Below are 12418 nucleotides of genomic sequence, written 5' to 3'. Positions count from 1 at the left end.
CCCCCCCCCCCCTTCCGTCATTACCACCCACCACAGACACAATAACTACAACATTCAAGACCATTCAACAAAATAGACAATAAACCATAAACTAAATAAACATATGTATACATGACATTCTTTACAATTTCCTACGTATGTGTATATACTTATAAATATGTTAAATAATGTAAATAAATAATCTGTGAGAACACCTTTCTCCCCCCTGTAACTTGTGAAAACCATATTTTTGTAATGTTTTTTTAACTGGGTCATACTTGTGGAGCTCAGTCCGTCCCACAGTTTCACTCAATTCATACAAATACAAAAAGCCCCCCACCAGACTCCAGTGACAAATGATATCCCCATCTCTATTAAAAACCTTTTTTTTTTGGAAAATGGTCAAGGAGTAGGTTGTTCATTGCTTTATACATTAAATGTGTCCCTTAAAAAAAAGACCAGATCTGTGATTTTCAATGTTTTTGATATTCTAATGATTTCTTCATTGGAGTCTCACCTTACAGTTTTCGTGTTATTTGGGTAGCTCCTATTAAAGAGCTCCTACTTTTTGCACTACATTCCCTGATTTGTTCTTTCCCCCTATATAATAGGTGAGAAGCCCCATAAGTGTAGCCTGTGTGACTTCAAGTGCCGAGATGAGTCCTACCTCTGCAAACATATGCTCACGCACTCCAACCACAAGAACTTCATGTGTGCTGAATGTGGATACGTCACTAAATGGAAACACTATCTGAACGTCCACATGAGGAAACACGCTGGAGACCTCAGGTACAGACTTGAGTCATTTCTCACACAACCAGTGGTTTTGTTTTCATCTCACCATCTTTTACTATACATAAACAGGGTAGCTAGTCTGCATATCTTATGTTTCTTCGGAGTGTATCGACGAGACGCACAAACAGTTAAGCCCACGAGCAGTAGGGGCCACAGTATACATCCTGAACAAATGACTACAACAATGGTGGACAGATTTGAAGAGAGGAAAATCCATTGTACGATGGAGCCGCTGCCACTTTTTTTCTATAATTTCAACTTTAGCAACATGGAAGCTTCCTAGAGTGTCAACTTGTTTAGTTATACTCATGCTGTACAATATTGGAAGTCCCTAAGGAAGATATGCCAGTTTCAGATAGGGATCATTTAACCCTGATTTTTATCTTCCAGGTACACACAACGTACACAGGCAAGTATGTGAACAGTGCCAATTATTAAAGTTAAATTATTTAAACATTCAAACAGGGACATATATATGAATTAACATAATCAAGTTAAATAATATAGGCCTGTACTTAATCACTCAGACTAAAAGTAAGTCTGCACTTTAAGGCTATATTAGGCTATATTTAACTTTAAATTAACATAGAACAAAGTATGCGGATGCATATGTTTGCCTTTGATTTCTTTTAAAAGAGGATCTTTTAAGTCCCAATTAGCTGGCAATTATTGCTAATGGGTTAGGCCTAAGGGTTTTGGATGGGTTTAAAAAAGGTAACATAAAAATGAAGTTAATGTAATCGTTCTCTCATTTCTTTATTTGCCGAAAAAAAAAAAAAATTGAACACATTTTGCCCCAAACTTGCCCCTTCCTTAAGGCACAACTTACGACTGATGTACTTTTTGATCTCTTTTTTATTCCAGACAAAACATTAACACAGTACCCAAACAGAACGAAATACAAGCAGCGACTACATACCTATCTGCAAACTATCCAGCCTTTCTGCTTTTTATGTAGTTATGTCCATTAAGTATCATGGAAGTATCTGGAAGTTTCATGTGGTAATATTAAGTATTCAAATTGAAAGCAAGAGTGCATGAGAGACATTTCTTGTTGAAGTGTGCAGAAGTTCAGTCTCTGCTCTGTGTATGACATGGTTACTCAGTGTTGTAAAGACATTATTGTCGTTATACATGAACTTCCTGTCTCCTGTCCTAGGTATGAGTGTGACCAGTGCCCCTACCGCTGTCACCGCATGGACCAGCTCAATAGCCACAAGTTACGACATCAGGCCAAATCACTCATGTGTGAGATCTGTGCGTACGCCTGCAAACGCAAATACGAACTCCGCAATCACATGATGGCCAAACACTCGGGAGAGGAGAAGCCGCCGTCGGTCTATAAGTGCAAATACTGCACATACTCTACCTGCTATAGACAAGCCCTTCAAAACCACGAGAACTGCAAACACACCAAGCTGAAAGAGTTCCGCTGTGCCCTCTGCTTCTACTCCTCTTTTAGTAGCATCACCCTCTTCCTGCACAAGAGGAAAGCTCACGGCTACGTACCTGGGGATAAAGCATGGCTAGAGAACTACGCTGCCAAGGAGAAGGAAAGAAACTCAACCCATTTCTTTCAGGAGTTTTACAATAAGCCCTCAACAGCTCGTGAGCGGCCTGAACAATCTCCCTGTGATGGACCTCCACCTTCGCAAAGAGAACAGTCTCATCTGTCTGAAAGTGCCAACAAAGGATCTGTAGATGGTTCACAAACTGTGGCTACTGTGGATGTTTTTAGTGTTGCTTCTCAACAGGTTGTTAATGAAGGAGTTTCAGACGGTTCTCCATCTGCAAACAGTCCCGAGGAGTACTGTACTCTTGTTTTAACGGCACTATCGACCGCTGACTATCAGACCTCCTCGTTGCATAATCAGGAGGAGATTTGTGCAAATGACACTCCAAGCTCATCCAGTTTAAACTGCACTGCGTCTGACATAACTCAAGAGAAGGCAGACTTCTCTACATCGTCATCAGAGGACGACAATGCAGCTGTGACAGAGGCAGAATGTGAACAAAGTGACGCAGATGATGACTGTGAGCCTCTGAATAATATAAGTCAACCAGTTGAACAAAGGGAGTGTCAGACTCAGACGCCTGCGGTGGAGAATGCTGGGGAAACAAGCAGTTCCACTTTTCCACCTGAGCAAAATCAGCTGTTAGAATCTGAGATCCGTCTGAAAGCTATGAAGAAGCACGACAAGGACCAAGCAGAAGCCATGGTGTTGGAGGGACGGGTCAAGTTGCTTGTGGTGCCAACTAAAGACGTTTATCGCTGCAACAAGTGCTCTTATGTAACCAGCAAGGAGACCACTCTGAAGTCCCACTGCCAGGCTTTGTGCTGTGGCAGGATAAAGGGACACAAGTGCCAGGCCTGTGGTGCGCAGTTCAAACAGAGGCGAGGCCTTGATAGCCACCTTTCAAAGAAGTGTCCAGCTCTTCCGCGAAAAACGAGGACTTTTGTAGGCATTTCAAATACAGCGGATGACTCTACTATAGATCGGGAAGGATCTAGACAACTGGATGAGGGAACAAATTCCAATCAGGCAGAGCTTCTTTCTTCACAAAATCCGATTTCCACAGATTCAAACAATCAGGAATTCAATCAGCAAGAAGAGGGAGTATGTACATCTCATTTAACAAACTATAAAGGCTTTGTCCGTAATGCTTTTACATCCAAAGAGTCAGGACAGCAGCAAAGCAAAATTCAGGCAAAAAAGCTTTCGGAAGTTAAACTTGCAAAAAAGCAATCGTTTCGTAGGAACAAACAAAGAAAGGTAGCACTGCAGAAGTCCCTTTATGCTGAAGAAGATAGGAAGTTCAAATGCAAGCTGTGCAATTATTCATCAGTCAGACTTGCGGCCATTGAACGGCACCACTCAACCTGCAGAAGAAAAAAAGAGAGTCTGACCACTCCAGAAGTGGAGGATGAGAGTGGTAGTGAGTCGCTCAAAAGAAAAGAGGACTTGGTGGAAAAGTACAACAACACAACTGGGAAAGAACCAGAGAAACATCCAATCTTTTCTTGTCCAAGCTGTGTGTTTCAGTGTAATCAGAAAAGTGTGTTAGACAGCCATAAAAAGAGAGGCTGCATGAAGCCAGAGGAAGTCCAATGCACCATGTGTTCATTTGTAGCCAAATCCAAAATGTCTCTGACCCGTCACACCCTGTGTGCCCATACCAAACAAAAGGTTGCCATTGCTAAACGTTTGCATTGCCGGCATTGCTCTTTCACCTGTAAACAAGAGCGATGCATGGAGCAACACGTTGCACTCAAACACAAAGGTGCCCGACCTCACCGATGTCAATATTGTCCTTTCAGCACCACAAGGCGCTATCGCTTGGAAGAGCACGAGTCTCTCCACACAGGAATCGGTCGCCACAGCTGCGATATGTGCGACAAGACCTTTGGTGCCGCGACCAAATTGCGTCAGCACAAGATGCGCATCCACGACAAACGGCCCCCACACTTCTGCTCGCTCTGCGACTTCAGCGGCTACACGCTCGACGACGTAAGGCGGCACAATCTCCGATGCCACACGGGGGAGCTGCACCACGCTTGTACACATTGCGATGCTCGGTTTAGCTCCGAAGTTGCACTGAGAAACCACTGTAAACGTGCGCACCAGCTCCAGGTCTGTTTCTCATGTAAGCAGTGTGACTACACATGTGTTAGCGAGGTCACTCTCAAGACCCACCAAGACATCAAGCACCCTCAGGCACAGTGCAACACCTGCCAGGAGTCTTTTAAGACAAAGGAGAGCCTCGAGATTCATCAGAGAACCCACTCGGCACATCCGTGTCAGCTGTGCCCATTTGCTTTTAAAACGCGGCAGTCGTTAGCGCAACACCTTCTGAGCAAACACGAGGATGGACCTCCCGAGGACAAGCCTCTCAAGTGCAGCTCTTGTCAGTTTGCGTGTCGTCATCAGCTGGTGTTAGAGCAGCACCTGCGATCCCACGGAGGCAAGCGTCTGTACAAATGCACAGACTGCGAGTTCTCGACCCGGAACAAGCAGAAGATCACGTGGCACATCCGCATACACACTGGAGAGAAACCTTACAGCTGTGATCAGTGCAGCTACACATGCACTGATCCGTCCAGGTTGAAGGTAAGCTCAAAGTTTATAGCATGTTGTCTGTAAGATAGAACTATAATCAAGGAAAAATTATCAAAAATGTTTATTTATGTTGGTGTAAAAAGAAAAAAACAGAAGCTCTATACCACTATCCTATCAGTCCGTCACATTATGCAGCCACAACCAGGGGATAGCTAGCTTAGCTTAGCATAAAGAATCTAAACGAGGAAACTGCTAACCTGGCTCTGTCCAATAATGAAAATATATCCACCTACCAACACATCTAAAGCTTGCTAATTAACACGTTATGTCTTGTTTGTTTAATCTGTACAAAAACTGAAGTGGGTTAATGTGCCTGGCCAAGAAATTGTGTGGCACAACGTGGTTCAAAGTGATTAAATTAATTTTATTACTGTTCCGAACCTTAGACCTTGAATAAAAATCAGATGAAGACCATTGAGTAATAGGTTTGAGAACCCCTGTTACTTAAAACTCCTATACTCTAATGTGACATTCACTTTATTCCCTAAAAGGAAAGCAGGTTGATAATAACACCTTCTTTTTTCCTATGTTTTTTGATAAATTGTATCAAAGCTTCACATGAGGGTTCACCAAGAAGAGAAGAAGTACCTTTGTCCAGAGTGCGGCTACAAATGCAAGTGGGCCACTCAGCTGAAGTACCACATGACCAAGCACACAGGTATCGGCGAGACATAAAGCTCGACCAGTATATTACTTGGTCACTTTTAAAAGATTTGGGAACTACTTGCCTCGTTCCCTCGGTCAGTTATTAATCAATGTGAGGCAGGATTTTTCTGTAAATATGTATCAATGCTCAGCCAAACTTCACACGTATCTTTTCGTGCAAATTTTTGTCGCATGATTTCAAATGTCTGGAGGTTTTTCAAGCTGTTAACTGAATTTTGTTTTATTAGTATAGTGTATAGGTTTAGTGTTGAGTCCTTCATCCTGCTGGGAGACATAACATGCCTTTGTCCCCTGCAGGGGACAAGCCGTATGCCTGCGATGAGTGTGACTACCGCACTAACAGAGCCGACGCCCTCCGTTCCCACCGGGACACGCAGCACTGCGACCTGCGCCCTTACGTCTGTGAGAAATGCGGCAAAGCCTTCAAGACTACTTTTATACTGAAGACCCACCAGCGGCAGCACAGCGACGATCGGCCATACACGTGCGGCTTGTGCCACAAGGCTTTCCGGTGGCCCGCGGGTCTCAGACACCACTACCTGTCGCACACCAAGCAGCAACCGTTCTGCTGCCGCCACTGCTCCTACAGAGCCAAACAGAAGTTCCAGGTGGTCAAGCATTTGCGGAGGCACCATCCAGAGATGGCAGTGGAGCAGGGGGTGGTGAGGGACTCTGGAGCCGTTAGCCTCACCCTGAAAGAGGCCCTGCTGGGGACACTGGATGAGACTGGAACGGCCGACGAGGTACAGGAAGCAGCTGAGGAGGTTGAGCAAAGAGAGGAAGGCAACGAGACACAACGTTGAAGAGAGAGCGCAATAAATGCCGGGGTCAATTGAGATTATAGATGGCTATCGTTGCCAAAAGGAAACAGTGGAGATTCTCCTCCCCCGAAAATACAGCCACATAGGTTGTTTGTATAAGTAACCGTTATAACCTATGTTTACGTTGGTAGTGACGGCGCCCTATGGCGGTCGTAGTAGCTAAGTCAGGAGCAAAGCAGGAAGTCAAAGCCAAATCTGCGTGAGCAATAGTGGATGGGTTAGAGTTATCTTCACCATCACCACATAACACACACACACACACATATTTCAAAAAAACTGTATTGTGTGGCAGGGCACCTTTAAGTGTGAGAATGTGGATTAAAAGGAAGGTGTGCTCTGTGAAAAAGAAACCATGGTCTGTTTTATTTCAAGTCTTTTAATATTTGCTTGCGATAAAGAACTATAGTATATAAAGTGAACAAACAAATTTGAACAATAAATGAGTCACAGATGTTGAATAATGAACCATTCAGAACATGTATTGCATGTCTTTACAGACCTTTATATATACAAACATTTACATTATACACAACAAAACCTTTTGCAATTTGTACATTAGGAAACCGTGTTGGGCAAGTTACTTAAAAAAAAAAGTAAGTTAGTTACTCAGTTAGAAATTATGAAAGTAACTAATGTGTTACTTTCAAGTAAATTGTTAAATGCTCAAATGTGACCCCACCTCCCCCCTCTTTAACAGAACTTGAAATACATGTTCAATTATTTATATTAAATCTGAATATTGTAATTAAATGGACACTTAAAACAACACATTATTATTAGAAACTGTACACGCATCTAAACTCTTTTAATGTTGCTCTGGGACAAAGTGAGACTAGCCTCCAATCAAAGTTCCTGCTTGATTTCATAACTTCATACCGGTCTCTCATTGACTGACTGTGTTGTTCGTTGTGTATCCGATTGCTTGCTTCTGAACACCCGCCCACTCTACCTCTGATTGGCTTACCATGAAATTTTACTCAACCTCAGCCAATCGTCAGCATTTATGCGCTGGTCTCTCGCACGGCCCACTGACCAAAGAAGAAGAGAAGTCTCTGCCTCTCGGCTCAGAGATATAGATATAGATATAGACCATATATAGATGGTCTGAAGAAAAATACACCTTCAATTATAGCAACGCGCCACATTTTTTGGCAGTAACGGCGTTATTAAGATGGGAAGAGTAACCAATTAGATTACTCGTTACTGAAAAAAGTAACGCCGTTATTCCCATCACTGTTAATAAATAGAAATAAGATTAGAAAAGATCCCAACGTGGTTCAAAGCTCAGTCCTATGATCGTAGGCAATGTTTTTTAACATTCTTTTACACGTTCAGTTATTTTAGGTACTGTTGCTTCTGCATGCACAGTAGGCTCCACATAAAGGCAAACGGTATATTTAGACATTCTAGACATGCAGCAGTCCTCAGATAATGACCGTTTAGTTAGCGGGCGATATTTACATACAAAGTTGAATTATAATTGAAAACAGACATAAGAAGAACATAAATAAATACAGACATCTTTCTTAAAAAAATGCTTATAGGACTACATGATATATCTTTATATATCTATATAAATTAGGCCTGTTTCTTATTAGTAGTTGTGGCGAAGAAGATGCATCAACCCTATTTTAAAATGAGTCCCTTTAATCTGAGTCCATCTATTTTACCAGAGTCCTCTACTGCAATCATCCAGTATGTTGTTTTGAATGAATGATGCTGAGAAACAAAGTCAGATTTCTAACACGTTACCCAGAAGGATTGTGGGAAAGGCGCACTGTGCCTTCTTTGGTGTGTGTAGTGTACTTTTCTGTATGTTGTCATCTGGACCAATGTGCATTTTGATTAATATTATTACTATTGATGATATTAAGTTAGCGGGAAAAATGTTTTTGTCTTGAGCCGTGCAAATGCCCAACATCTGATAAAAGTATTTGTGCGTCCTGTATGCATCCTGTGTGAGCCCAAAGAGGACACTGGACCGCCTCTGGCTTCATATCCTCAGATTTGACTTCTTCATGTGAGCTCTGAGATGCTGATGTTGACGAAGAGGGAGGCGGGGGGGATAGCTATTCCATCTTTGGAGAGCAGATGTATGTGACGATATCCTGAGAAGGGGAAAGGCGTTGAGATGAATTTGGTAAAGAAATAGCTTTCTAACAGAGTGGTATTGAGTTCTTCTGCATCTGGTATGTGAGGAAACATATGACTGAATGTACATATTTAATAAATACCGCAGTGCGCTGTAACTCAGGGGTTTCAGTGCCGTGCTTTGGCTCACCTGGTTGGATGCACGTAAACGGAAGAGTGAACTGTCCAATGAAGTCGTTCCTGGACGCCCTATCGTGGTCCTCCACCTCAAAGCGAACCAGGGCCAACTCGGGGGTGTGGATGACAAAATTTAAAGTTACATTCCACACTGGGTTAAAACCTGCCGGTAGAGAGCGGTGGAGCAGTGAGTCCAACCAACAGGAAAGGGACTCTTATTTGTACAATCATTTTACAATTCATCTTGTAGCCCTTCGGCTATTTTTCAACTCCTTTAGCCAGATGTTTTGAGACCAGAGCAACAGATAACAGCTAGACAATTAAATGGGTTAAAATGTAGAGACAGAAAACAACAAGACGCCATAAAGACAGCAAAAAAATAAGCCTCCTCAAGAAGCCATGCAGAGACAGCAAGACATTAGTACGTTAGTACAGTAACAGCATACACATTCAGTAAATGTAGCCATGCAAGCAACAAAACAGCCAATCAACACAGAATTATAGATAAAAAACATACACACATGCAGAGAAGCAATAAGCAACAACAAGTAAAAATTTCTTTAACATCCTGGCCCTTCAATCATCTATATAAATAAAAAATACACACATCTGTACAGAGAAAACTCACCGTTGTTGTTAATGTAAGGGGTCTCTTTCATGCCCTCGTCCCCTGGCACTCCAAAGATCTGCACCCTGACCAGGGGGTCTACAATAGAGCCCTCTTTCTGATTCACCTTTGGTAGCTGCTGCCCACTTATCACCTGATAAACACACACACACACACACACACACACACACACATATTTGACTATTAGATACAGACACCACTATACTGTACTTTTTTCTTTGTTACGCAGTGGTTTTCATCCACTGACAAACTACTGTCTTGCAGTTTTGAACCTGTATGGATAAGCGGAGGGGTTTGTAGCCTTGCCGGTCCTCGGGTTTGTCTGGACTGAACTGAGTGTTGCCGTCTCTCAGGAAGTCCGGCTTGAGGACGTACCCGCAGCAACCGTTCTGCCTGAACAGCCCATCATTCAGGTCCATTTCCAGGCCAGCTGTCTGGAAGTTCAGGGCCACTTTGGGAAAGAGGGAGAAGGGAAATAATGTAATTTACTGTGATGTTTCTTGGCAGGCTGAATCACATGATTTCCTAGACTCAGAGTATTCTATCTCGCTATCAAAGTTCATGTGACAAGTCCAGCCTCTCATCCAGAACAGACGGCGTCGGTCTAGCCCTGATGACAGGAAACATCTGTCCTGTTAAACGGCTCCAGCTGCTCTGGGCCTGGCCCTTACAGAAGAGGACGGTCCACATGTCCAAAACTGTCAGTTCTTTCCATGTTCTCATTGTGAGTGATATAAGCTACATACCATTTTGCGATGTTCCTAGTTCAATTTTGGATGGGGACCATGTTTGCTATCAAAGTCTACTGTCAGTTATTATTGATATTTTATATTTATGCATTTCCCAGGAGTGTGTGCGCCTTTCTTTTGGTTAAGAAGGTTCTGTGGCAAGTTGGGCTTTTGAAACCATCAAGCAAATCGAAACAAGCCTTTTATTTTTTGAATTGGGAATGTACAAGGTTTTCATCCAGCAGCGACCATCTTATCAGTCCTTCCATAAAAATGCAAGAATGAGTTTAATTGTGATTGTTGCTGGCGTTGTCCTTAAAAATGTGATGGAATATGCGGGATATTTATGCAATTTTATGCAAGGAAATTGCAAGAATTTGCAAAAAACTGTGATTTGTTGAAAAAGTGTCTTGTCGCGTAATAACATCACTTCATGATGTCACTTCATGACGCTCCCATGGCAACAGGGGGAAATGGCTGCTCTTGTGGGAAGTAAACGCAACACTTTTACTAAGATATACAGCAACGAAAATCGTCATTTTAAGCGGCGAAAGTATGCGATTGCATAATCGCGTTTCTCCCGAGGAAATGTCCTATGTTAAAGTTGAATGCTATGTCAAGTCCTATTCATATTTGGCAGATTATACTGCAACCAAATGCAAACTGACAGCACTGACGCTGACTATATCATACCCTGAATCCTAAGTATCAAAAGTGCTATTAAATCTTTCTGATCCTGAAACTTCAACACATGTGGCTGAAATAAGACATGAAATTGCTTGTTTGTGGCCATCAGAACACTCATTAAGAGTGGAAAACGGGGATATCGGGGATATCGGGGATTTCGGAGGTAAGTAGTTTGTAAATAAGTAAGTGTTGGAGTAACCAGCAGTGGGCGAGATCACCCTTCCCCTCACCCATCTGGCAGCCCACGTTCCACATCTCCTGGGGGTTGTAGTTGGAGGAATTGGTCCTGAAGCCCCCGGGGTAGATCCTGCTCAGCTGCCGGGTGTTGTACCGCACAAAATCTGTTCCTGAGGAGAGGTTTAAAGATAATAAAGCCCCTCAATTTCTTTAGCATGAATATGGAAATGTGTTCCTCTATCTATTCTCAGGTACAGTTATAAATGATATAATGATTTAACAAGAAAGAGCGCCAAAATCACTATCGTAAAACCCACCAGACTTCTTTAACATGTACAGGTCTAGCTCTGCACATGGCTATGGGGTATTAAAGGTTTATTTCAACCAAATGAATGACTGTTGGAACTGTGGAAAGACAAGCCAATGCAACTTTTGATCAACTTTCTGTCAACTGAATGAAGTAAGTATGTTTTATGATGATAATAATGATTATGTTTTTATCCAAAAGGTGTCTGGTGGGAATAAAGCCACTCTGTTTCTACATAACAGGGGGCTCCAACCTTTCTTCATCTAAGGGCTACTTTAAAAAAAAAAAAAAAAAAAAAGACCCTACTTGCATCACATTTCTCATATTTAATTAAATAACACACATAAACTGAGTGAAGCTACTGTTTTTACACGTATGAAATTGCAATGACCAAAGCTTATGAAAAAGCTTCCCTTCATGTCAAGGTGCATGACTATTTTACATTTCTTTTAGCCTCTGTTCCTGAGGAGGGGTTTAAACATTATAAAAGCCACTCAATTTCTATAGCGTGAATAGAGATATGTGTTCCTTTAGCTATTCTCAGGAACTGTTATAAATAATATAATGATTTTACTGAAAATATTTACATCAGGGTTAAAGAAAACATGACCACTTTTCACTTCTATGGCCCACAAAATGAGCTACCACACTTTTAATATCGTGGTCATTTTGTGTCTCAGTTTGTCAACCTATTGGCGAGCTACTGGAAAGCAACATGTTGGAGACCCCTGATACAACAGAGATGCTACATGCTCCTCTATCTATGACTCACAAACTGTTATGAATAATATGAAAATGTCAAAAGAAAGAAAAAAAAAATACTGTACACCTTGAAACACATGGATAACATGTTGGATAACATGAAACAGATGTTATTTTAGCTGAGGGATATGAACTGCTGTCCACTGTTGCCTTTATGTTGACGTACCTTCGTCCTTAGCACGCGCCTGGGCCTTGTTCTCGGAGAACGAGGATATCTCGTAGCATTTGGCGTGTGAACGAGCATGCTCAAAGTCACGGAAGTGCACACTCTTGCAGTAAACCACCAAGTCCGACAGCTCCCTGGACAGTTTGGACTTCTGCAAAATGGGAGAATGAAATGGAAAATTAATCAACAAAGAAATCATATTCCCATCACTTTAAAGGTCCCATGACATGGTGCTCTTTGAAGTCTCTTTCTATAGACCTTAGTGGTCCCTAATACTGTATCTGAAGTCTCTTTATATAGACCTTAGTGGTCCCCT

The 12418-nt window shown here is 42.2% G+C and overlaps 2 protein-coding genes across 3 annotated transcripts in view; one reads left to right on the top strand and one right to left on the bottom strand.

Moving 5' to 3' along the window:
* znf142 (zinc finger protein 142) overlaps window positions 1-6596 on the top strand; it is a 9357-nt gene extending 2761 nt beyond the window's left edge. Inside the window, exons 4-7 of the mRNA XM_034885652.1 lie at window positions 591-768; window positions 1934-4883; window positions 5445-5550; window positions 5856-6596. Of these exons, the coding sequence (XP_034741543.1) occupies window positions 591-768; window positions 1934-4883; window positions 5445-5550; window positions 5856-6361 (3740 nt within the window). The 3' untranslated portion in view covers window positions 6362-6596. The remainder of the gene's footprint in view (window positions 1-590; window positions 769-1933; window positions 4884-5444; window positions 5551-5855) is intronic.
* Window positions 6597-7687: 1091 nt separating this feature from the next.
* LOC117952975 (1-phosphatidylinositol 4,5-bisphosphate phosphodiesterase delta-4-like) overlaps window positions 7688-12418 on the bottom strand; it is a 23412-nt gene continuing 18681 nt past the window's right edge. For both annotated transcript variants that reach the window (XM_034885659.1, XM_034885658.1), the window contains exons 11-16: window positions 12103-12253; window positions 10921-11037; window positions 9548-9726; window positions 9276-9408; window positions 8661-8810; window positions 7688-8487 (exon numbers count right to left, since the gene is read on the bottom strand). In XM_034885659.1, the coding sequence (XP_034741550.1) occupies window positions 8396-8487; window positions 8661-8810; window positions 9276-9408; window positions 9548-9726; window positions 10921-11037; window positions 12103-12253 (822 nt within the window). In that variant the 3' untranslated portion in view covers window positions 7688-8395. The remainder of the gene's footprint in view (window positions 8488-8660; window positions 8811-9275; window positions 9409-9547; window positions 9727-10920; window positions 11038-12102; window positions 12254-12418) is intronic.

Source organism: Etheostoma cragini, chromosome 11 (genome assembly GCF_013103735.1).
Source record: "Etheostoma cragini isolate CJK2018 chromosome 11, CSU_Ecrag_1.0, whole genome shotgun sequence".
Lineage (NCBI taxonomy): Eukaryota > Metazoa > Chordata > Actinopteri > Perciformes > Percidae > Etheostoma > Etheostoma cragini.
This window is presented reverse-complemented; position numbering and strand designations above follow the sequence as displayed.